At 50.7% G+C, this 26,144-nt stretch overlaps 1 protein-coding gene across 1 annotated transcript in view; it reads left to right on the forward strand.

Annotated features, from left to right (window-relative positions):
• LRIG1 (leucine rich repeats and immunoglobulin like domains 1) overlaps positions 1-26,144 on the forward strand; it is a 104,659-nt gene that overhangs the window by 38,223 nt on the left and 40,292 nt on the right. Inside the window, exons 2-3 of the mRNA XM_080676303.1 lie at positions 103-174; positions 7,670-7,744. Coding sequence (XP_080532429.1) covers positions 103-174; positions 7,670-7,744 — 147 coding nt within the window. The remainder of the gene's footprint in view (positions 1-102; positions 175-7,669; positions 7,745-26,144) is intronic.

Below are 26,144 nucleotides of genomic sequence, written 5' to 3' on the forward strand. Positions count from 1 at the left end.
TTTGGGGGTGGAGTAGAAGATTCCTGAATTTTGGGTGTGTTGAAATTTTGATTCAGCCGTTTTTTTTTTCTTTCTTTCTTTCTTTTCCTCTCCCTTTACCAGAAACCTGAGTTACAACAAACTTTCCGAGATTGAACCTGCAGGTTTTGAGGACTTGCCAAATCTACAGGAAGTGTGAGTGTTTTCCCCAAACCTCTTGGGGGTTGGAGGGATGGAGAGCTCCTCGGGAAAACCCTCTCCTGCGCATCGCCCGGTCAGGGTCTGAGCTTCTGAGGAGCATCGTGGTAAAGTGGTGGGAGGCAGGTGTACTCCTCCCCCAGCGCTCCCTCTCTGTGGCCATCTCTTCCTCCTAGGCCAGTGGTTGGCAAACTCATTAGTCATCGGAGCCAAATATCAACAGTACAACGATTGAAATTTCTTTTGAGAGCCACATTTTTTAAACTTAAACTTCTTCTAATGCCACTTCTTCAAAATAGACTCGCCCAGGCCGTGGTATTTTGTGGAAGAGCCACACTCAAGGGGCCAAAGAGCCGCATGTGGCTTGCGAGCCACAGTTTGCCGACCACGCTCCTAGGCTGTCAGTGATGGTGCCAGAGGCCCGTAGGTGTGGTTTCCTGGAAATCACAGAACATGTGGGTCTAGGGGAGGCCCCTCCCTTGTGGGAAGCCCTGTGGACCAGCTGGGTTAGCACACCTGGCTGATACTTCCCCACCGTTCCCAGGAAACAAAGTACAGGAGAGTGGACAGTAGAGGCTTACCTTTTCTGTCTCCTCTCCAGACAGAGCTGGGCATGCTGCCCGCGGAGCTCAGGCTGCTACCTCTTGCAGTGTCCTTTAAAGCAAGCCTCAGTTTTTTTCTTCTTTATAATGTAAAGAATTCTGCTTTAAAAATGGGTGTTACGATTATCAGGAATTTTAGTTCCACAGGGACTTTAGGACACTTTCACATAAATCTTGCATACCCACTGCAGAAAATTTGGAAGCTATAAAAATATGTGAAGACTGATAAATTAAAGTCACCTGTATTCTTACCCAGACATAACCATGGTGAGCACTTAATGAAAACATACACCCCTGCACATGGAAGTTTGGAATCAGTCTGTAGATATAGCAGTCATGGCAGCACCCAGCTACACCTTTGGTGATGCTATCCTCACACGGACACTACGATGATATAAATCATTTTCTTTACAACAATTTCCCCCACTTTACAGAAGAGCTAAGTACACTGGGAGAAGCTAAGTACACTTGTGCAGTGTTACATGGTTGGTATACCTGAGAGCTGAACTCAAATCCATTTGATTCCAAATGTTCTGCATTTAACCCTACAGTGGCACCACCTACCGTAAATTCCCATGTCCCTCACTAACCCGCAGCATTCAACTGAAGGTTTTCCAGACAGAAAATCCAGTGTTTGACAGCTTGCATCATTGCATCTTTCTACACCATCTTCTCATTCTAGGCCCAAGCATTTCCTCCTCCTCCTCCAGACCCACGCTGGCCTCTAAGTTCAGCCTCTCTCCTCCCCTGCAGGTGGCTCTCCCCTCCCCTGAGGTCCCAGTGCATTTGTAGGCATTTGTAAGCAGGATGGCAGGGTGAGACCGCCCCTCCTGTGCCCCCTCGGGGCTGTGCCTCCTCTCCTGCCTCTGCTGACACTCGGGAAGGTGGGCCGTGCTGGTCACTGTGCTGAGCACTACACTCCTTATGGTCACTCATACTTTCTCCAGACACCTCTGTGGCAGCACCACCTTCCCGCGTGTGGGAGTCGTAAAGGCAGGGTTGGATCGTGTGGATGCAATATGGTAGAGCAGGAGAAACACCCTTCGTGGGAGCAGACAGACCTGGGTTGAGGCCTGGTCCTGTCCCTCAGCAGACTGTGCCCTGGACAAGGTACACAGTGCCTCAGCGCCTCCTTTTGCTCTTCCGCATTGTGAACATAGCTACGCATTATTGCTGCTGTTACTGCTAATTGGACATGACATCCATGTCCTTGCACATGGGAAGGATTCACTGAAAGTTATTTCTCTTCTGCTTTCTGCTAATCCCATAGCCACTCAAGCTGGGTGCATTGTTACAAACAAACCCTTGAGGGCCCATAGGTTGAACTGGGACCACCTCCGTCCCTGGTGTCACCCTGGGTGGCTGAGACAAATTCCCCAGTGTCAGAGCAGTGTAACTTCCCACGTAGGGATAACGCCTGGTGGAGGCAGAAAGAGGCTGTCGGGAGTGAGGGTTGGGGAGGATATTGAAGAAAAAAACCAGCTGCTTCTAAGTGGACTGGCTCAGGGTTTCCCAGGAGCTATCAGCTCTTCTAACCCTGCGAGCCCACGAGTGGAAACCTCAGGGAGGGGAACCGCTGGCTGGCGCTGCAGGCGGTGGTGTCTTAGCGGTGGTTTTATTTTGGAGGCCGGGACCACAGAACACCATGGCCTGGTTGAGAGAAGCGAGCCTGCTGGAGGCCCCTGGGGGCAATGAGGACATTTGTGCAGCTGCTGTGGGCCCCACGGCTTCACCACCCACAGCTCAGAGGAAAGCCCACCAGGAGGGCCTCCACCAGGGTCCTGGTGGCCAGGCTCCTCAGTTAATAAGGGGCTATTTATACCGTCCTCAAACTGCGCTGGATCACATTACTGCCGCCACCCGAGAAGGCTGCATGCGGGTGCTGCCTGGCTTTCCCGGGGCCCTTGACCTACTAGTAAAATGTTCCCACAGGCCCAGTGGCGAGTGGGCCCCGCCTGTAGGTGTTTGCTCCCCAGTGTGTGTGGCGCTAAAGGGAGGACTGAGATAATAAGGGTGTCATTTTGAGGCACCGCTTTTTGGCTGTGAATCACCACCACCTATTAAGCATTTACTCTGTGTCTGGCTCTGTCCTAAGGTGTTAGGTTTAATTATTTCAGCTGGATCCTGCCCCAAACCTATGCAGTTGGTAAAATCCCCCCCCTAATAATCCTGCTGCTCTCACAGTGGCTCGGTTCCTGCCTTAAGGCAGGGTGATCCTGCAGCACCTGCCTCGGTGGCGGGTCTTTCATGAGCCCTGCAGGTGACGTGCCGGCCCAGAGCCCGCACAGGGAGCGCCCGCCTGATGTGAGCTTCACAGTGAAGTTTCACGATGCTGACACATCTTTCTGGCCCTGTGGTGCATAAACTTCAGGTCATACAGTCTAGCCAGTTATAGTTAGTATGCCGTATTCTCAAGTGCCCAAAAGCACTAATAATGATGGCTATTGATTAAGTGACCCTGATCCCAAAACCTATGCTCCTACTTATTATTTATGACTTTTAAGAAATAAGACTAACCGAAGTCCCAACTCTCTGCCCAATTTTGACTATTATTAATTGCAGCTCTCTTTGTGTTTGGAAACAACTGAAGTGTCTGAATAGTGGAATGGCTAAATAAATTATGGGTCATCCATGCTGCTCATGCCAGCAGAGGAGTGCTCTGCAGCATGTTAAAAGAGTGATGGAGGTTTTAAGATACATGACTAAGGGAGAAACTGGGACAGAACCGTCTCTGTGAGACACAAGCATCTGTGCACAAGAAAAGCATGTGCTCCTGGTGGCGGGCAGCGGGAGCTTCCTAGAGGTAGACCAGAGGACCAAAGTGCAAGGGAGCTTTACTTTTAACTTGTATATTCCTGGTATTTCCGTTTGAAAGGGGTTGAAAATTTTATTGTGTGCTTCTATCAGCTATTCAGTAAATAAATAAATAAATAAAACAAAAACCAAGAAAAACTCCCAAGCTCTATAACCCAGAATTATTCCTTGGGTTGTTTTTTATTGTTTGTTGCAGTCTAATTTGATTGGGTAATAATAAGGTACTCTAAAGTGGCTTTTCCCCAAGCATTGTACTAGTAAGAACTCCTTTAACCAAGTCAAGCAAAGGGCAGTTCTGGAAACAGCTGAGGATCTGAAGGCTGGAACTAGAAAAGGCCCACATGTTGGTGCTGCTCGGGCCGGGCGGCCCCTGCTACACATTTGCCTAGCCAGTGGTTGGCAAACTGCAGCTCGCGAGCCACATGCGGCTTGCGAGACGCAGTTTGCCACTCTGTAGACTAATGAGTTTGCCGACCACTGGCCTAGTCACACTGTCCCAGCTCAGGGTGGGCCACGGTGCTGAGTCATGGTCTGGGATCATTAGGGAAAGATTCAGTTATAGAAGCCAGACATTGTAGGGGATTGTTAGGGCCTTGGATGGAAGCAGATTGGAGGGCGGGGGTGTAAAGGGCAGAAGACCACAGTTCTAGAGTTCAGAAGATTTTGTTAAACACAGTCTTCAATCTCTGCAGTCTCCTTCCCTGGCAGAGACTGTGCGGGCCTCCCCAGGGCCCTTTCCCTGTGGGCCTGACGGGGCTATTTTTGACCAGTCTCTATTTCAGTCTGGCAAGTGGGTTGTGTCACAGAGCCAGTTTGGCCTCCACTGCCTTCTGCGGATAGTATTCTTGTTTCAACAGGGAACAGGGCGGACAAAGAAAGCCCTACTGTGGAGCTAACAGACGTACATTTAGCTAGAGGTTCTTTTTCAGAGATGTGATCGAGAAGGAAGCTGGCCACCACCTGTCCTTCTAAATCAGGCAGCCTTGTAGATGAGAGCCGGGAGTCCTGCTCCGCCTGTTGGCTCTGGGCTGCCCCCCCCCCCCCCCGCCCCCAGATGCCCTGTTTATCTTTAGTACTGGTCAGCGCACCTGTGCACTCCGCTTCTAGCAGTTTTGTCAAGACTCGAACTTTATCATGATGTCCCTTTTCCTTGTTCACTTATTTCTGTGAACTTGGGTGGAGCAGCTGATTGTGTGCAGGAGGCTGCCTGAGACCAGGCTCGGTCAGCAGAAGTTCCCCTGCAGGGAAGTCCACCCTGTTTGGTTCAGGTTTAAAGTCAAGTCAGACCCTAAGCTGAAACAACTACAATGTCCGCTAAGGGAGTCGGAGCTCTCCACTCGCTAGCCTTTTCGCTGTTGGTCTTCTCCGATTTGAAATTGCACTTGGGTTCAGCTCCTATCTATGACCCTGGGGTAGTGACTTGAACTGAAACCCCATCTGGAGAACTTACCTATGAGGCAGGACTAGTAATAGAACCTGGTACCTCCCTCAGGGTTGTGATGATGAAGTTACCTGATGCATGTGGAGTGCTTGCTCTAGTTATAAAGAAAAAGAAGGTGATGGTTAGGAATCTAGCGTTCGGGGTTAGCTTCTCAGGTCCACTGCCACTTACTGCTCATGCCCATCCTCAAATTATTTAATATCTCAGTGTTTCATTGTCCTCATTGGAACAATAAAAATGTCCCTGGGAACTACCCTCTAGGGGTCTAAAGATGAGTTAATACATTGGCGAGCTCTCAGAGCTATGTCTGGCACATAGTAAGCCCTCAATAAGTTGGCTGCTGCTATTAAATTGCTATTACCACCTTCATCTGTGTCTTAGAATAAATCTCTAGAAGTGAAGAGTTCTTAAGCAGGCTTGCTCTGACAAGATCTGAGGGTCTCCTTTAGTAATAAGTGCATTGATGGTACTATAACATTTATTAGTAGATTCAGACGATGGAGACTGTTCAGTATCCCTATACCAAGATGTAAAATGGACCACTGCAGGGCTGGAGGAGAGAAAGAGTGAAGCAGAAACCATCTGATTTAGGGGAGTCAGATAAGAAACTGTTAAAGTGATGGATTGTCCACTTCAGCAAACAGACAAGGGCCCTTTAAGTGGAGAAAGGATTTGCCACATGATATAGATCTGCTTTCTCTCTCCCACCCAGATACTTCAGTCCTGAAGCTATTGAAACAGACATGCTGTGTCCCATGGCCCAGTAATTGCCAGGCTTCCTCTCTAACTGACTTTGGCACTGAAGAAAGCCAGTAGGACAGTTCAAGGCCTTTTTATTCCTTTTCTTTTCTTCTTTTCATTTCTATACAAGATGGCACACAGTCAGATTATTCCATTCAAGCAAATGCTAGCTGTATACTTGTCTAACTATAGCTGGATTTTAGTGGCCTCGTCTTCAAACAGTGACAAGGTGGACTATAATATAGGACATACTCCCTTAAAAAAATGAGACTAAGATAATCCAGCTTTACCCCCCTTGATTTTGCATCTCGGATACAATTTCTTTTCAGCCTATCACTGGCAGAAAGCCTGACCACTGGGCTTTGACTTTCTCAAGGATTTTGGGGTCACTTCACAAGTGTGATTTTGGATTTTCTTCCCAGATTTGGAAATACATGTCCATGTAAGGAGGCCAGATTGCAGCCTCTGGGGGCAGCCTGGGTGAGCTGTGTTTTGGTTTGCAGGCTTCCCCTTCCATTGAAAGATGTGAACTTTGGAAATACAGATTTAGATGTTCCAGCAGAAAAGGGAGGTTGGAAAGAGAGCAACTCTGGTCTGTGGAGAATTTTCAAAATGTCCGCATGTACAGATGTGTCTATGTATGTACTCCTGGGAAATGTCCATGTGCACAGATGTGTCTGTAAGTACTCCTGGGAAATGTTCGTGTGCACAGATGTGTCTGTGTGTAAGTACTCCTGGGAAATGTCTGTGTGCATAGATGTGTGTTTGTGTATGTACTCCTGGGAAATGTGTCTGTATGTATGTACTCTGGGAAATGTCCATGTGCACAGATGTGTCTGTGTGTAAGTACTCCTGGGAAATGTCCGTGTGCACAGATGTGTGTTTGTGTATGTACTCCTGGGAAATGTCCGTGTGCACAGATGTGTCTGTGTGTAAGTACTCCTGGGAAATGTCCGTGTGCACAGATGTGTGTTTGTGTATGTACTCCTGGGAAATGTGTCTGTATGTATGTACTCCTGGGAAATGTCTGTGTGCACAGATGTGTCTGTGTGTACATACTCCTGAGAAATGTGTCTGTGTGTAAGAACTCCTGGGAAATGTCTGTGTGCACAGATGTGTCAGTGTGTACATACTCCTGGGAAATGTGTCTGTGTGTAAGTACTCCTGGGAAATGTCTGCATGCACAGATATATCAGTGTGTACATACTCCTGGGAAATGTGTATGTATGTATGTACTCCTGGGAATGTGCTTGGAGGCTTCATCAGAGTTCAGAGAAGCTGGGACCATAACTAGATGAGAGTCTCCAAGCTCAGCACCCTCATTATTGCACAGACGAGGCATCAGAATCATGCCCATGTCCAAGCCGCTGCGAGCTTCACATGCGTGTGTCTCTGGCTCTGGGTCTCAGCGTGTTTGCCCTCTGGCGAGGGCAAAGCAGCATTTCGCAGACCACCGTGTCACAGATCTATGAAAACATCCAAGAGGGGATGCTCTCTCCTCCTCAGATCCTCCCTGACTGTCCCAGTCCACAAGGTGGTTGTGGGCACCTCTGTCTGCACCATGCATCTGGCCCGAGTCACTATTCCTTTCTGCTGGTCTTGATTTCTGAGTTAGATTGGCAGCTCCTGGAATAAAAGAGATACCCCCTTAGTGTTACTTCTAAACCATGGACGTGATAGGTAGTATTTGTGACCTCATGGACTTCTCTCCCTCTAAGAACTCGCTTTAAAATTTTTCATCTAATATTCAGCATTTCCATGGCTAACAGAATTTCCATGGCTAAATTCTAATATTCAGAATTTCCACTGTTTTCTGATTTCCCTTGTTAGTACATGATTTGAAACTACTAATTTGAACAATATAAGTGATTATTTTGTGTGTGTGTTGTTACAGGTATCTCAATAACAACGAGTTGACAGCCATACCGTCCCTAGGTGCTGCTTCATCACACATCGTGTCTCTCTTTCTGTAAGTGGTGCATTGGGGACTGGCTGGGTGGTAAGGCTGTGGTGTTATCCAGCTGACACTTGGTGGTGGGAAACTGCACTTGCTGGTAAAGAACAGCTTTTCTTCTTGGAGCCCTAATGATCATGACAAATGCCTTGCTTGCTGTTTGGGGATTTATAAGAATTAAAACCTGAGTTTTACCTCATCTCTAATTTGGGGAGAAATTAGTCTCTTTAATGCCCAGAGGTACATGGAATTAAACTTTTTGGTCCTAGAGGTGAAGTCACTGTTGGGTGAGTACACTGGTTAGAGGAAGCTCTGTGAATCACATACTGCAGCTCATCTTGGTGCAGTGCACTGGGAACATGGTTCAGCTCACCTTTGTGGCTTTAGAAAAGAAAGTACCCAGACCCTGAAATCAACAGAAAAGTAAGGAATTAGCTGTTGTCAAGTGTGGGACAGCAGGCAGCCTGCTGATTATTTTAGACAGCACACTGGGAAGGGACCTGAAGGAGGAGGAAAGGAAGGAGGCCCTGGGGCTGCTGTTGGAGCAGCTGAGACCTCTGCTCCCGTTCAGCAGTCAGGAGGCGGGCCTGGTTTTGAACACACCCAGAAATCTTTCCAGATAAACCCCACATGACCCAACAACTTTCTCCACCAGATCGCAGGCAGGTTCTGCTGCAGAGTACCTCGTTCTGTAGGATGCGTTTCCTGTTTCCCTCCAGCCCTTCATATTTTTATTTGATTTTGATTTTGCTGGCGTTGTAATTCGTTTGCTCACCTGTATGTGTCTTGACACCGAGGCATGGCAGATTGAGCACAGGGACTTGGCAGGAAGGCACCATCGTGCGATGCGGGTGTAGCGTGCATATCTCTGGCTTCTGCTGGCAGCAGGCCCTGTGTTCAGGAGGTGTCCCATCCTTGCGTAACACCACCTAGGCTTAACTCTTTCAAGACCCTGGGGTTGTGGAACAGGGTTAGAGTTTTGCCCCAGCTCTGTGTCCCGGACAATGTCATCTCTTTGAACCTCGTTTACAGAATGTGTCCTTGATCAGTTTTACACACCGGGCACATGAGGCCAAGTCTGAGGAGAACACCTGGCATTGTGAACAACACATAGTAGGTTTGACAGATGGCGGCTGCTGCTTCTGGCTGGTGGCTAGTTGTCACATGGCCCGTGTCTGGCAGGAACTCACCTTTGGGCCACAGGATTTGTGGGCCAGTCCGGTTCCTGGAAAGGGCTGGAATGAAGGAAGGCATTTAATTGCTGGCTGAAATTAAATGAGTTTCTCCTACCTGTTGCTCTTTTGTTCATAGAGCAAATTAAATGAGTTTCTCCTGCCTGTGGCTCTTTTGTTCATAGAGCAGAGCAGTGGAAGATGCTGCTTAAAGTATGGTTTCTCTCTCTGGCCGATAGGGCACAGCTGGTTGAGCATCAGTCCATGTACTAAAACGTCACTGGTTTGATTTCAGTTAGGGCACATGCCGGGGTTGTGGGCTTGATCCCCAGTAGGGGGTGTGCAGGAGGCAGCTGATTAATGTTTCTCACATCAGTGTTTCTCTCTCTCTCCCTGTCCCTCCCTCTCTTAAAAAAAATGTATGGTTTCTGGACCAACAGCGTCATCAGTGCCAAGCTCCTTAGAAATCCAGAGCCTCAGGCCTCATCCCAGCCCTACTGGGTCAGAAGCCACTTTGACAAGGTCCCCCGGTCATTTGCCCACTCATTCAAGGTCAGAAGCACTGCCTCCACTCCACTCCCCTTGCTCTTGACTTGGTGGGTAGCCAGGGCCACAGGGAACACCTTTGTGTTACCAACAGGAAACGGAGGCTCCCCGAGTTCCCGAAAGTTGCAAAACTGAGTGGTGGAACTGAGACTGCCCTCAAATGCCTGTTCTGCCCCCATGCATTGGGCGCAGGAGTGTGGTGGCAGGTGACTCTGAACCACCTCAGGCCAGAGATGGGCAGGATCCTCCCACTCCCACCCGGGCCTGTGCATCATGCCTTGCTCGGCTGACTAAAAATACATTTCTCTTTCTTGGCCCAAGTGCCCGGAGCAGTGGGTCTGGTTGGCCTTGTTCCTGCTATTCCATTAGACGGCGTTAAAATATGTAAAGGGCGGGGGCGGTGGGGGGCGGTGCGTGAGGAGAGGCTCTGGTTTTAATTGAGTTTGGAAAATGCAGGTTAGCATTGGCAGCCACCTCCCTGGCCCGAAGCTGGTGTCCATTGGACTGGGCCAGTGATTTCTCTGAAACTGCAGAATTGGAGGGTCTCTACCTGCTTTTCTCTGAGGGTCTTGTGTCCCCTGCTCTTGGACCGGGTGCCTGGATGTTGTCCTGCAAAGTTAGGTTAGCCGCATGGCACCTAGGGAGCAGGATCATTGATAGTGTTGCTGTCATCCTATATTTCTCAAGTGCGCCCGGCAGAGGACGGCCCTTGGTGGGCGATCCTTTCCCCCCTGACGCGGGAAGGCAAAGTGCTGGGCATCTCCGGCCACATGGTGACTCCACCCGTAGGCTTCGAAGACCATGTTTTACTGACGTGTCTGGTTTTTCAGAACCATAGAAGCAAAAGGTGTTATGTGTTCAACAGTCATTTAGTCTGCACTTCTGTGCCTCTGCATTTGGGGCCCAGGGGCCGTCAAAGGGTGACTTGGAGAGGATTCAGCGCCATCCCATTTGGGCAGCCCCTGGTACATCTGAAAATGTGTGAGTCAGTGAGCTCAATCAGTGTTCACACTGACAGTCCTTAATCTCCAGATTCTTATTCCTGTCTCCTCTCCCCGTGGTGGGCAGGCAGAAGGTGAGAATAGTAATAACCTTGTACAAAGGGACTAGAATCAGGGGTGGGCAAACTTTTTGACTCGAGGGCCACAATGGGTTCTTAAACTGGACCGGAGGGCCGGAACAAAAGCATGGATGGAGTGTTTGTGTGAACTAATATAAATTCAAAGTAAAGGAGCGGAGGGGAGAGCAAGAGAACCCTCCGCTCTTTCAGCTCTGTGGGCCGGATAGAACAGCCGAACGGGCTGGATCTGGCCCGCGGGCCGTAGTTCGCCCATGGCTGGACTAGATGGTCAAGGCCATCACAGTCAAGAGGGACCAGGACAATGTAGTAGGGCAGGTGTACAGCTGACCCTTGAACACACGGTGTAAACTGCAGGCCCACTTATATGTAGATTGTTTTCAGTGAGCAGTCAGCCCTCCATATCTGCGGGTTTTCCATCTATGGGTTCAACCAACTGCAGATGAAAGACAATATTTTCGGTCTGCTGTTGGGGAGAATGTGGAGGGCTGACTCAGCATTGATCTCTGCGTTTTATATCAGGGACTTGAGCATCTTTGGATTTTGGTGTCTGTGGGGAGTCCTGGAACCAGTTCTCTGTGGATACCTAGGGGACTGTAGTTCTATGTGGATTTTCAACTGCATGGTGGCGGGGTTTGGCGCTCCCTAACCCCTGCGTTGTTCAAGGGTCGACAGGCAGGTGCATTAGGGAAAAGGGTGGACTGGGCACATATCCAGCTCTGCTTCCAATGATGTGACCTGGGACAAACAACTTTTGTCTCGTTTGCTGAATGAAGGATGAAACACAGTTTTCAAATTTCTTCTGTGACTTGGAAACAGAGTCAGGCAATAATGTCACAAAAGCAATACTCCGGAACTGCTGACTTGTAGCCACCTTTGCTGCTTCCTGGCGTTTGGCTCAGACACCTGGTAAGGACCTTGGCCTGTGGGAGTCTGCTCTTCACTCTGTGCTCAGTTTCCTGTCCCCGAGTCTGAGTGCTCTGCTCCCTGCTCCCGGCTCTGCTCCTGGCACCAGGGTCCTCTTCGCTGGGTCAGAGTTGGGAGGGTCTCGTGGGAATAGGGTGTGTTTTGCCTCTGGCTTTACTCTCAGGGCTTCAAGTCAGTTTTTCACTATCTGGGGGAAGTGGAGTCATTCAGTAAAATTTCAGTTGGTTACCACGTTCTGATTAAAGGAATCTAATGCAGTTAAAGTGTTTGTCACAGAGCAGATTTATTTCCTGTGTTCTGAGGACAATCCGAAGCTATTTGTCCTTAATGACAGAAAAGCACTGAACTCAAGGACAGCTTTTTATAGGATTGGGTTGGAGTAGGGAGATAGTTCTCAGAAAAAGCAACAGGCTTTTGTTAAATGGGGGCATAATCTGCCATTAGATTTTCACATTTGAGAGTCGTTTTTTAATTTGAAGTCCAGGAAACTCAAGTTACGATTTCCAAGGCAACAGACATTTTGTGTGATGCATGACTGACATTTCTGGGGAAGGAAAATGTCCGCTTTTCCTGTGGCATTGCTGCACTTGCATCATTGAGAAGATTGGTCACAGTGGAGATGGTTGGTTTTCAGTCCTGGGAGTCAGAAGCTGCTGAGACGGGACTTCAGCCTGCACGCAGCAGCTCTTGGTCCCCACATGGCGCTGGAGCGTTTTTCCATGTGGTGCTTGGCCGTGTCCATGAACTTCCAGGTGCTGGTGTGTTTCAGGCCTGTCTTCACCATGGCCTGTTCACTGTCTCAGACCAACTAGGGATCTAGCCAGAGACTCTTTGCACACAAATACTTGTAACTTTGCAATAGTACTATTAAAATTCTGTAGGTTTATATTGTATATGAAAGCACATCAAAATACCTCTTCTAATCTTGGGGGGGGGGATTGAAAACCATTTTTTCTTGAGATAAAACATAACATAAAACACCATTTTAAACATTTTAAAGTGCATAGTTCAATGACTTTTAGTAATTCTCCAGGTTGTGCAACCATCACCGCTATCTAATTCCAGAAAGTTGTCATCGCCCCCAAACCAAGCCCATGCTCTGTGAGCAATCACTCCCCCGCCCCAGTCCCCTGGAAACCACTAACCAGAAACTATTTTTTTTTAAGGGAAGTATTTTTCTCTTGTGTTAGCAAATAGACCTGGAAGACTTAGAATATGCATAATTTAAATAAAAGTATCAGAGGTAGATTTTTGACCACACATTTATATGTTCCCTTGTGATCTCTTAGCTGAAGAAAAACTGATTAAATAAAAGTGATGGAATATCTAACATCTCGTTATTGTAACTTCTGGAGAGTAGAGCCTAGAAGGAATGAAACCTGGTGTCCTGTCTGTGACCCCACTCGGAGCTGCGGTTGGAGTTGACTGGGCTGGAGGCTGTGAAGGATGGAGGCTCTTCCTGGCTGGCTCTGCTGGGAAGTAAAATCAATAACAACTCTTAACTCCCCATAGGCCTCGCAAGACTCTGAAAAAGTGGGGCCAAATCAGTCTTCTTTACAGCTCATTAATACGAAGATCAATTCACATCAAAGCGTAATTAAAGAGCGGGCACTGAGGACCCGCCGCCATTGCTCACCGGCCCTCCCCCCGGAGCCCGAGAGCGAGGGGGGACCCAGAATCAAATGCCAAAAACTAGGGTTGGCTCAGGACCCGGCTGAGGCGTTTAGTAATCAGGAGTAAGCGCAGGTGGAATTACACGGAGCAATAAAGAGTTGCTGGGCATCCCTGAAACTGTGAGTGTGTGTGTGTGTGTGTGTGTGTGTGTGTGTGTGTGTGTGTGTGGGGGGGGGCGTGTAGGGCAGATGCAGTCTCTCCTAGGAGCTGGGGTGAGGCCTCTTGTCTGTCTCTTCACTAAGCTCCCCTTACAACTTGCTCTGTATTGCCTCTCCTGGAGGAATGTCACCATTTGCAGATAAAATAGAGAATTGAAATATTTTTTACACACAGTGTTTATTCCCAGAAATATGAAATGTGTCTAAAAATGGCGAGTGTGATCTTGGATGGTGAAGCTCTTTGCAAATGGAAACATAGCTGCGCACCCATGGGGCCTGTAGGTGTGTGTACACGGTGAGCTGGACAGAGCAGCTCTCCCCCAGGGGACAGGGGACTCGGGACTCGTTTTTCCTGGGGGCAATTTTCTGGACCAGCCACTAATCATCAGTGCAATTGTGGACAGAGTCATTTTGGTGGTAGACAATGTGGAAAAGGGCAGCCCTTACCCTATTCTGCTTTAGAGGCGTCTTCAGCTCAGAACCCAGGTGAGCCTGTGGGTGAAGGGAGCCTGTGTTTGAGTGTGGCTCTCAAAGAACCCTCGCTGGGCCCTTGGTGCCTTATTGTCTCTGGGACGTTTAATGCATGCTCATCAAGAGTGTGATGCTAACAGTGACTGGCACATTCAGGAAGAAATTGAACAAAGTTGTGTTTCAGAAGCCCAACTCACGTTCATGTGAATGCCCTTGTTCCTTGAGTGCCCGTACCCTGTCCGGCCCCCAGACACTGACGGGCAGCATGGCCATGTGAGCCAGCAGCACATCGGCGAGCAGATGTGAATGGGATGCGGCTGCTCTCCTGGTCTTCACTGATGTGCTTGCTTTGGCCTCGTTTGCCCAGGTTTTTGTTGATTTGAACAGATTCTTTCCTCTGGATAAAACATGCCACCCATTCTCTTCGGAGACTGTGGCTTCTTCATCACCTGTGTGGTTCTCACACTGGGCCACCCATCAAAAGCAACTGGAAGGCTTGCTGGGACACAGATGGCTGGGCCCAGCCCCAGTTTCAAAACTGGGGTGCAACTGGAGAATTTTCTTTGCCCACAAGTTCCCAGGCGATGCTGCTGCTGCTGATCGGGGGCACCCCCGCTCCCGCCTTGAGAACCAGTGCCTGGGCTCATGCAGGGCTGGAGCCAAGGCTCATGTGTCAAGTTCTTACTAAGCTGGTGAGTATTGGGGGACAGTAAATTATGTAGCCAAATTTGCAGTGTCACTGGTGTGGCAGTAGGCATTTGTTTGGGCTGGTGGGGCTCACAAGGGTGGGTGGTGGGCAGTGAGTGTGTATGAAGGAACAGATATGGCTGTGGCTGTGGGTGTGAGCCCCAGGGTTGTTAGAAATTTGTCTCTGCTTAATTTGCTCTTTATTGGTGATCATGAAATCTCCCCACAGTCCCTCACCAGTTCTTATAGAGGAGGGAGCCTGGGGAGCAGCCTCCCGGCAGGAGGCCTGCCGTTGCCTGGGGTATTAGTGGCTTTCCCCTTACCTTCCTCCTGCAGATCAGTCCCTTTATCAGATACATCTTTGTCTCGCCTAAGACTTGAATGGTCCCACTCTGTTCCGGGTGGGAGTTCAAAGGAGTGGCCGAAAGGTGCACAGCTCTCACGTCCTGTACCGGAGTTAAAACTCAGGGCCACACCTGCCCCAACCCTCACTATTTAAGACACCCCCCCTCAACCCCCCGCACCCCTCCTGGCCTTCTGCCCCTGGGATGCTGACGTCCTGCTCTTCAGAGGGTGAAGGGATGAAGGGAAAGTGGCTGAAGCCCAGGTGCTTCATGGTGGGGACCGGGCTCCTCTGCAGCACTGAGGCTGTGGGAGGTTTTCCAGCTCGTCCTGTGAAGCCACGTGAACAGACATGCCTGGGACTAGAGTCCCTGCCCTCAAGGAACTCATCTAGAGAAAAACCAGCAGGCGGGCCTTGGTAGATAGGCACTAGAGAAAGAGGAGCAGGCGGGCCTTGGTAGACAGGCTACGGGCGGGGAGTGGTGTCTGAGGGGCTCCTCACCACTGTCGTGGGGAGTGAGGTAGGAGGTTCTCAGCTGCAGTGCCTTTCATCTGAGACTCCTTCCCAGACCTCCTTGCCCTGACCCGCATGGCTGCAAGCTGGGTGCTGGAGGGTTCCTGTGCGGGTGCTGAGGGAACACGCTGCTTCACCTTCAGCCCAGCACCCTCCACCCAGTCTCTCCCTTGTCAGGGAGCAGCACCCCCTGGCTCCTCGCACTGCAGCCTCACCAAATGCTGGGCACCACCATGCGCCTCAAAGTAGAACATGAGACACGCAGTTTACAAAATGAGCGGCTCTCTCCCAGGCCCTCTGCAGGGTTCAGGGTGCAGCCTGCCCCTGCCGAGTTTGGTGAGGTGCTCGCCTCTGGGCCGCTGCTGCGAGCGGGCCAAGGTACACAGTCCTGACTTGTCATTTCCTCCCCTTTTCTTTCCCTGTCTCCCTTCTTGGAGAGTGGGGGTGGTGAGTCGGCCTGAGGAGCAGCACATCTGCAAGTCATTGCTGCGAAAGTGAGGCGCACACCAGCTGAGGGCCAGGGAGCCGAGGGGGAGGGCGGGGGAAGAGGAGGTTGGCGTGGAGGTCAGGGCCTCTTTTGGGAACTTGTAGTTTAGGTTCTGTTGCTGAGAGTTGGTTTTGGTCGTGTGTTTGGTTCCCCCACCTAATTTTTTTGGTGACCGTGTAAACTTTAAATAGAATCCAGATCCAGTGGGAATAGGAGGCTGGCGAACCCCTCGTGGTCTGGTCTGGGAGGGCGGTGCCTCCATGCAGCAGGATGGGGGCAGGCAGAGCTGCTCCTCAGTGCACAGTCCCTGTGAAAGGAGCTGGCCCTGCCCCATCAGCAGTCTCCTTCCCACTGGGACCACTTCCTCCCTCCCCGCCTACTTCCTGCAGGTGGCTTCTCTAATCCATTTACCTCTGGGGAAGCCTCCTGAGCGTGTGCTCCTAATCCGAAAATGGCTGGCTTGACTTTGACCTGCACGGTGACCTTGCAAGAAGGCAGGGCTTGTTAAGTCTGCTCACACATGGGAGCCATTTTCAGCTTTTATAGCCCAAGTGGAAGAAATGTGTTTGCGTTTATGCTGGGCCTTCCTCCTGTCATTGTTGGCCATCGGAGGGAGTATTAGATTCACCCTGCTTGTTCAAAGGCAAGGGTTTTCAAAAATAGAATAGTCTACTCTGTGTACTAAGTCAGGTCATAGAAAAGTGACCCTTTTTTTTGTAGTTCAAAAAGGGTCAAAACATTGGTAGTCTCATATGGTTTGGTCTTTTGCTCTGAAAAATTGCGGTGGTCAGCTTGTGTGATAGATACACGTGACAGGCATTGGTCCACGTGCCTCCCTGGGCCTCACTGTATCACCTCTGCAATCCCAGGAGACACAGGTCTGTCGTTGAACACCTTTTACACATGAGGCACCTGAGGCACAGAGAGGGCAAGAAACTTGCCGGAGGTCTCACAGGAAGTGGCAGAGGTGAGTCTTGATCTCATTTCTCTGAATACTTGGAAGTATATGGTCTGGGAGCCTAGGAGGGTCTTGTCATTTCAAGTGATGAATATCAAATTGTGTTGTGGGGGTGGGAGCCTCAGGATTGTGGCCAAAAGGCTGCAGGTTGCCCTGGGCAGGACTGAGAGGTCTAAAGGCAACACGTGTCTCTTAAAGTTGTGTGCAGCTCTGTAGGGTTGGCCTCACATGAACCTGCTGTGGGCGGCCTCGGTAGGGTTTCCATGAACTGATGCAGAGTGGCAGGAGGTGCTTCTAGGGCCCCTGAGCCCTGAGCTGAGGGTTGACTGGCTGCTCCCCTCGCTCCGAATCTCACCCACTAAGTTATTGTGAGCTGGTTGTGACAGTCCGTCTCTTCGGGCACAGTGAGGAAGATTGTCTCACTGCAGTCTCTGCAGAGCCCAGACCGTTTGATGGTGCCCTCAGCTTTTCACATAGTGGCTACGTGCCCTGGAGACCCCGCTTCAAGGGGAATTTCTCCACGTTTCCTCACTTCCTGATGTCACCCAAAGAGCTGGGGTGAAGGGGCCAATTTGTGGGGTCTTTTTTCTTCCCAACTTCTTCAACCAGTAGGGTGGCAGGGGTGTGGGACACTCTGCTCCCACTGTCTCCGCTCACCTGGCTCCTTGGAGAGTCTCTGGGGCTAAGGAATGTTCTGTGATTGGCAGGCTGCTGCGAAATTAGTTTGTGAAGAACAAGTAGCTATTGGTAAAAGTAAGTACAAAGGAGTCTCTTCACCTTACTCATTTCTACATTATTGGTTGTATAGGGAGGGGGCGGTTCTGCAGAGTGGCTAAGAGAAGGTTCTGGATCAAACGGATCTGGGGTTGGGCTCTGCCTTTATCGCCCTTGCTGAACGCTCTTATTTGCCGATAATAGCAGACTGAGGATTCACTAAATACTATGTGCCCTCACTACAGTGTTGGTGTCTAAGGAATGTGCTCCAAGTGCTAGACACTTTTTTTTTTATCACTGAAGACTCTTGTCCCAGCACCTTCTGGGGTGGCGGGCTGGCCTTGCTGTGGCTGCTGTGTCCTGAGGGGTTTGGTGTCTCCACATGGAAGCAAGAGGCTATTGACATCCCCTGGACATGGCCCTTCCCTGCAGACACCCAGGGGAAGTTGCTAGGTGATCCCGGGCGTGTGTGCACAACTCATGTTGTGGGACCTTTGCCCAGAGCTGTGGGGTTCATTTTTCCCCTCTTTTCTTATCACCTCTACCTGGGGTAGGTGTAGCAGTAGCAAAACACTGAGCAAGTGGCTCTCATCCTTGGCTGCATCGTAGAGTGACCTGGGGGTTTAAAAAACCTAGATGCCCAGGCAAATCCCATGCCAATTAGATCAAATCGGGGGCCAGGGGGACTTTTGCAGGAGGGGCACTGGGCACCGGTCATTTCAATGTGCAGCCAACAGTTGTAATGAACCACAGTTGGGTGATTGCAGATGCGAAGTTTTGTCCTCCAGTTCTTCCCTTTCCTTTCATGCTTGTCACTCAGTGACCTGGCTCACCCCCCTCTTCTCTCCACTGGAGGGAAGTAAACACCGAAGCTGGTCTTCTCAGCCCTGATGGGTCTGAGGGCTGCTGTAGAGGTGTAGTTGCCTCTTTCACACTGATTTAATTGGAAGACCCAGTGAAGTTAGCCACTTAAAATGCTAGGACATCTGTAATACTATCAGCAATAATATATATATATATAAATTTTTTTTTTTAATCCCAAGGAGTACTGTAAAAAAATAGAAGGAAACTGCTTTTGCCTTCATGGTGTTTGGTCTGATGGGACACAACCACCTCATTGGGCAATCATAGACGTGACTGTGGGTTTGCCATCCAATCCGGGTCTTTTCTTCCCCCTGAAGGTCAGGCCCAGCTCCCCCACGCACAGTCTCCCAGGAACCAGAGAAGTCCCATCACAGTGAAACGACACAGTGAAATGACAGGCAAAACTAACTTCAGGCTCTTTAAAAAGCTTAAAAAAAACCAATTCCAAACGTGAGGTTTAGCTCTTTGAAAAAAAGAGAGTATATGTAAATATATGCTGTGGAGAATGAAAGTCCCCTCTAATCCTACCCAAAAGTTGCATTGTAATATAGCAAAAGTCTAATGCTAACATCGATATAGGTAATATTGTGAGGTTTATGTTTGGAATTGGACCTTAGATGAGTCACAAAGAGTAACTAGCATTTTGGAAATGAGTAAAAAAAAAATGCCTTTGGAAGAAAAAATGCCTTTGAATGTTTTAGAATGTGACATGACATTTTCTCAAAATTAAATGTGTTCTTTTTATAAGTGGAAGAACAGTGCTTATCAGCATCCATGCTGACGTTCTTCTGCCTGGTAACTGTTGCTTGGTTCTGGGCATCAGTGAGGCCGCCCTTGCCGACAGCAGGTGATAAACCCTTTCACCACGTGGGGCTCCTTGTGGGTCAGGCTGGCCGTCCCCTCCTTCACCCACTAGTGTGTGTTAACAAGAGCCCTGACTTGGTGATTCTCCGGCAATTACGAGGTTCTGAGTAAGAGTCTAACGCCTGTCTTCACTTCCCCTGGTTCCTGAAATAAAGCTCTAGCTCCTGAGAGGTCCGGTCTGTTGTCCAGGGAAACAGATGCAGAAAACAGGGCTGGTGTACACTCGACATCATCAGGTCCATTTCCCAGATGAGGTCACGGCTCCTGCTCTCCTGCCTCGTGGCCTCGTGGGTCCCCGCTGGGAAGGCGGGAGTCTGCCTGCCTCTCACATGGCCACTCCCTTGTGGGGTTTTAGCAGAGAATCGTGCTCCATCCTTTGCCCATGTCAAGCTGGCTGTTGGTGTGTGTAGGGGTGACTCACCGTTCTCCTCTCAGGACATCGCCCCACAAGTGCATCTACTTGTTGATCCCAGAATGCGGGTGGCTCAGCAGGGAGGAGGTGGTGCCGGGAGTGGGAGGAACCCCTGCTCCCCAGTGCGCGTGGCCTCCCCTCTCAGCACAGCAGTGGCCAGAGCAGAGTCAGGTCCGCCTCTCAGCTTCCTCCCTAACACACACCCAGCATAGGACTTTCTCCATCGCCTCTCCTGTCGCTTCTGTCTCAACAGGAAGGACAGGGCTGGTGCCCTTCAGCCACACTTAACCCGGGCCCTGCCCCTCCTGTGGACCGGCAGGGCCAGGTGTTCCTTGTAATAAATTTTCCATCTCCGGCTGAGAAGGCTGTTGTGGGTGACCCACTGGCTGTGAGCCCTGGGTTCCTGGTAGAGGCTTAGATGCTTGTGAGTTCTGTCTCGTGCGCCGGCTGCCCTGTGTGCACCAGAGTTGAGAAGTTGGCTTACATGACCTAGGAGTTAGCATCCTGGCAGCTCTTCTGGTTCATGACAGCCTGGGGCATGTACCCCCTCGCTAAAGGGTCCTCATGGCCTCCGCTCCGAAGACGCCCCGGCTTGGCGCTGCTCTTCCTCCCCTGTGTCTTCCGGAGAACTCTGACGTCATCCCTCCACATCCAGCCCCCAGGGAAGTCTTGCCTCGCGTGGCCCTCAGCCAGTGCTTGGTGAGAAGGTGAGTGGAGGACTCCTCAGTGGCTTCCCAGCACCTGTGAGAGGAAGTCTCAGCCCTTTCAGAGCTGGCTGTTCCATTTCCTCTTGGCCTCTCTCACCTCCTGCTTGAACTTTACATCAAACACCCAGAATGAAAGCCCATGCCTACTTGTCTCTCCATCCCAGTGCTGCTGCCTTGGTGTGGTATGGCTGTCCTAACCTGCTTCCCCCACAGCATTGTCCCCATCTGTCCATGTGCCCATCACATCTGTCTTTTCCTGTCTCCTTGACTCGAGCGTGCATTTTGGGGCATTAGGGATGAGGTGAGGGGAACGAGTGCACTGCAGTCAAGTTTACTTTTCCTTACAGCAGCTGCACATGACAGGCATCCCATCCATGTTTGAATGAATAAATAAATTCACTAAAGGAATGGGTCAATCCAAGAATACGTGATGGTGGAGTACAGGGCAGGTATTGGATAGTTTTAGACATTAATTGTCAAGGTGAGTGGACAGACTTGGGACAAGTAATAGCAAAATCGTCTGTTGGGGGCTCCTAGAGGGCATGGCTCTTCAGACAAAAAACGGGACTTGCTTTTCTTGATTTGTTGAAAAACTGGGCAGGTGTTTATAGGAGAGAAAGCAGTAGAAACTGCCCCATGTGGCTTGGGGAGGAGTGTGGGCCCTGGGGCCGCGTTATCCAGGTTTGAATCCTATCCTGCTGCTTCCTCCTAGTTGCTTCCTAAGCCCTTCCCCTGGTGGAGAGGGGGAGTGGGGAGAGGGGGTCCTCTGCTCACCTGTGAGGGGCCAGCAGGTGGTTTGCAGAAGGTTTTCTTTGACGTGAAGATGAGTAGTCATTGCAGCTCCCTCACTGTGCCCAGCTTGTTCTGACTACTTCTCAAATGTAGTCAGACAGTTGAGAAAGCCCGGAGTTAAAGATGAGCAACCTTCTTGGTTACAGGACATGCCAGAGCCTTTAATAATCAGGGTGAAGCATGGTGTCCCCACATAAAGTGAGCCTCCTGGAGCTCTTGTTCTGTGCGATGTTAACAGTTACTTCATGAAAAGGGGGCCTTGTGGTCACGTAAGCATAGGAAGTGCAGAACTGAGCAGGAGGAAAGGTATCTTTATTGAGTCCTCATCACTTCCTTTGGCTGACCTGCTTTGGGCATCCGCATGGGCCCAAAGGGAGGATATAGCCTCTGTTGCAGAACCTTCCCATGAACTCTGCCCATGGCTAGTGTTCCAGGGATGGCGCTTCGGGAACTTCATGCCCGGCAGTGCAAGCTGACCTGTGTCTGCACCATCTAGGCTTGGATGCCCCGCAAGCCCTCCTGCTTGGCCAGGTGCTGCTGGGCTCGGCTCAGGTGCCAGGCACAGAACTGCACAGTAACTCCTGACCCACCAGGCGGGGCCACACCTGTCTAATAAGCTTTATCTGCAACACCTTTCTCACTTCCTAAATGGTGGGAAGTAATTAAACGAGGCATGCACACCCCTAGATGGAGAACCCTCACAGAGCCCAGCGGTGTTTGGTGCTTGGCCCCAACACTGAGTCACACTGTGGCGGCGGGGTCAGGGGAGGGGGGTCCGCATGTTTGAAGGAAAAGCTGGAAACCAAGTGAGGCAGCAGGTTGGCTGTCTGAGTCCACGTGAATTCCACCAGGTCCTTAATTTGAGTCCACTGTGGTTTCTTTGTTGTTTTAATTAAACTTTTCATTTTGAGATAATCGTAGATTCACATGCAATTATAAAAAATAATGCAGAGACCCCTGTACACTCTTAACCCAGCTTTCCACAAGAACAGCATCTTGCAGAACTTTTCATAACCAGGATATTGACGTTGAAACACTCAAGATGCAGACCATTCCCTCCCACCCCCCCACAGAGCCCTCCTGTGGCCTTTTCCTAGCCACACCCACTTCCCCTGCGTGCACCCTTGGCAATCTCTAACATGCTCTCCATTTATTCTTCATTTAAAGAATCTATAATAATGAAAGCCTAAGCGACCATCACAACTGAATGGATGACCGAACAGGCTGCGTGGGGCTACTAGGCCGGCAGGGGGGTTAGTGAGGGATGACCAAAAGACTGAGCAGCAGGCTGCGTGGGGCGACCAGGCCCACAGGGGGGTGGCAATTGGGGGTGACCAGGCCGGCAGGGGGGGCAGTAAGGGGCGACCAGGCCGGCGGGGGGGCGCAGTTGGGGGTGACCAGGCAGGCAGGCAGGTGAGCAGTTAGGAGCCAGTGGTCCTGGATTGTGAGAGGGTGCAGGGTGGGCTGAGGGTGAGAACTGCTAGCAGAGTCGCCTAAGACAGTGGTCGGCAAGCCGCGGCTTGCGAGCCACATGCGGCTCTTTGGCCCCTTGAGTGTGGCTCTTCCACAAAATACCACGGCCTGGGCGAGTCTATTTTGAAGAAGTGGCATTAGAAGAAGTTTAAGTTTAAAAAATTTGGCTCTCAAAAGAAATTTCAATTGTTGTACTGTTGATATTTGGCTCTGTTGACTAATGAGTTTGCCAACCACTGGCCTAAGACCATCGGAAAACACAGATATTTACATTACGATTCATAACAGTAGCAAAATTACAGTTATGAAGTAGCAACGAAAATAATTTTATGGTTGGGGGTCACCACAACATGAGGGACTGTATTAAAGGGTCGCGGCTCTAGAAAGGTTGAGAACCACTGCTCTAGAGAATCGTTGCTGCATTGTATGGCAGTTGTGTGTTTAGTTTTTTGAGAAACGGCCACACGTTTCCACGTGCTGCCCAGCCTCGTTCCCAGCGGCACTGGGTGCGTGCCTGGCTCTGGCCCTGGCGTCCTGGCAGTGCTGGTGTGGTCGGGGTTTTGCTCTTGGCCTCCCCGGAGGTGTGCATTGATGCTGCTGTGGTTTGTCGGCCTTCCCTCATGGCTGATGATGCGGAGCATCTTTTATGCCCTTTCTTGCCATCTGCATATTCTTTTTGATGAAATGTCTGTTTATGTCTTTTGCCCATTTTCTAATTGGATTGTTCCATTTTGTAAGTCTTGAGAGTTCTTTCTTTGTATATTCTAGATATGGTTCTGTGTTGGGTGTGCCATTTGGAAGTGCATTCTTCCTGTCGGCAGCTGCTTTTTATCTTAACAGCATTTCCCACAGAGGAGGTGTTTCGAATTCGTGAAGTCTGTCAAGTCTGGGACCTGGGCCTCACTTTAGAGCCCCTAAGTTTCTCCTTTGTTTTTTTTCTGAAAGTCTGTAGTTTACATTTTATGCTTAGGCTCATGATGATATGTTTTTTAAAATCCAAAATCAAGAGAAAAATGGAAGCTTGTGGTTTTGAGAAACAAAGCAAGTGTTGGGTCCTCAGGAACCCAGAAAGGGCAAGATGAAGGAAGGGTGTGGCTCTGGTGGGGGCTGGATGCGGGAGATGGGCCGCTTTTTTTTTTTTTTTTTTTTTAAATATATTTTATTGATTTTTTACAGAGAGGAAGGGAGAGGGACAGAGAGCTAGAAACATCGATGAGAGAGAAACATCGATCAGCTGCCTCCTGCACACCTCCCACTGGGGATGTGCCCGCAACCAAGGTACATGCCCTTGACCGGAATCGAACCCGGGACCTTTCAGTCCGCAGGCCGATGCTCTATCCACTGAGCCAAACCGGTTTCGGCAGATGGGCCGCTTTGATGTGCTAGCAGGTCTTACCCACTTCAGGACGGATAAGGAGGACCCATTAAAGGGCCGACTGCTTAATCCCAACCATACACGTCCTCAGCTCCCAAAGTGCATCCTGAGCGTGTGCTGCAGGCTTGGGAAGTTGCGTGGTTAAGAGATATCCTAAATCATGTGATCAGATCAAAAGTCTTCCAGATGGGGCAGGAAGCAGGCCCGTTTTATTTTTAAAGGCACATCAGTGGTATCTCTCCCCAGAGGGGGAGGATCTTGTCTGGGAGGCTGCAGCCAAGTGCGAGCAGCTTTGTCCTCTGCTGGCATCAGAGCTGCCGGGAAACTGGCCTGGGAGGTGCAGGGAGTGTGCCAGGCCCCTCTTCCCTCCTGGGAATACCAGGGGCACTCTGCACCCACTGTCTTGTCTCTGTCTTCATAGCCAGTGGCCATTGGATACATCTTCTTATGTCTCTGTCATTCCAGAGAGGCACTAGAGTCAGGGTACCTGGGCTTGCATCCAGGTTAGCTGGGTGACCCCAGATCGGGCCTTACCCTCTGATTGTGGGTTGGCAGTGCCTTCTCTGGCTGGTAGGCAGTAAGGGGTGAACAGAGTCTTTGCTCCCTGGAGAAAGCCCAGTTCTGTTCTGTCGTACTCACTGACACTCTCACTCCCCTATTTGGAGACCACGCCAGTCATCTTAAATATGTGTAGGGGCAGGCAGTCTGGCTGAGCTCTGCAGCCACTGTGCAACATCTAAGAGCGTTGCTGGGCGGGGAGGTGCTGTCCAGAGAAGCCCTCTTTCCCAGGGGTTCTTCTCCACTTCTGTGATGAGGCATTCCACGTCCCAAGTAGGTGTGGGGTAAGGGTTCACAGCTGGGTTCCAGCCCCAGCTGCTGCTTGCTGCTACATTAGCCTGCCTGGCCTCAGCGTCCCCCTCTGTGAAATGGGATGATAAGGATGCCCTCCTTGCTGGCTGTCATGAGGACCAATGAGCTGAGCCAGAGCCTGGTTGCTGGTGTACAGTGACATGTTAGATGTGAGACCACTGTTCCTGCTGTTATGGCTCCTGCTACTCCAGCTACCGTTTCTGCTAAGAGGGAAGGGGTGTGCCTCCTTGGTGGCCGAGTGGCAAGTTGGAGCTTCTTGGGAGGGTCCACGGCCCATGCCACTGACTCTGGCGTGAAACTGTTCAGGCTGCGCCAGAGCCCGGCCTCCCTTCCAGGCTCCAGCCACGCAGGCCTCTATGTGCTCACACCTGGAGCTGGCTGTGTGGGTGCCAGGGCTCAGGAGCCTCTGGAAGCCAGCTGTCCCTGCTGTGAAGGAGTGCAGGGACTGTGGTGGCCCTGGACCCACCCTGCGGGCAGCTCTGGAAGAAAGGCCCCTCGACTGTGCCCACTGGGAAGGCCCTTGCCTTGCGACTGAACACAAGGATCTGGGCCCACAGTTCAGTATCCAAGGTTGTGCTGCTTTGTAAAATAACTATTCAATGTATTTACCTAATTGATAAGCACATTAAAATAATATGTCAGACGGGGGGAAATTCCGTCTCATCGCAGTGTCGGAGAGCCGTGTTCGTGTTGTGAGCTAAGCCAACTGGCTGTTGGTGGGCAGTGACAGGTTAGACTTGAGACCTCAGCCTACCTATCTTTTCCCGCCGACATCTGAGAGGGAGGCAGTCAGGTGGACCGACCAGCCCCGCCTCCTGCCTTCTCTGGGTCCTGCGGGGGACACTCTGAGCACCTGAGTCCAAGGCTGACATGGAGGGTGGCCAGGGAGGAGGTTATGCTGCACGGGGAAATTTTGAGTAAGGTGGTTCCATTTGTTCAAGTCCTGGTGGTCGGTCAACGAGGGGCAGGCTCCACTGGCCCTGACGACAGAGCCTGTTGGCCTTGGATTCCTGGTTGACCCTGCCCCACCCCGCCCTACTCAGATTGCCAAGAGCATGTGGACTGGGAGAGAGAGGGTGTCTGCTGTCCTGTCACGGTGGGGTGGGGCTCTCCCACCTGACCTGCCTGTGCAGAGTGAGGAGAACCACCCATTGCAGCTTCCTCACACCCGCTGGAGGGCTGTGTGCACACCTGCTGACAGTGTCTGGGGGTGGAGCCAGGCCATAAGGGGCTCTCGTACCCGCCTGTTCCTGATGGCCGCCTTCCCTCCACCTGGCCCTCCGTTCTCTGCTTGCCAGGAACAGCAGTTCAGCCCCGAGTCTGGGGGGAT

The sequence above is a fragment of the Plecotus auritus genome (assembly GCF_963455305.1).
Source record: "Plecotus auritus genome assembly, chromosome: 6".
Classification (NCBI taxonomy): Eukaryota; Metazoa; Chordata; class Mammalia; order Chiroptera; family Vespertilionidae; genus Plecotus; species Plecotus auritus.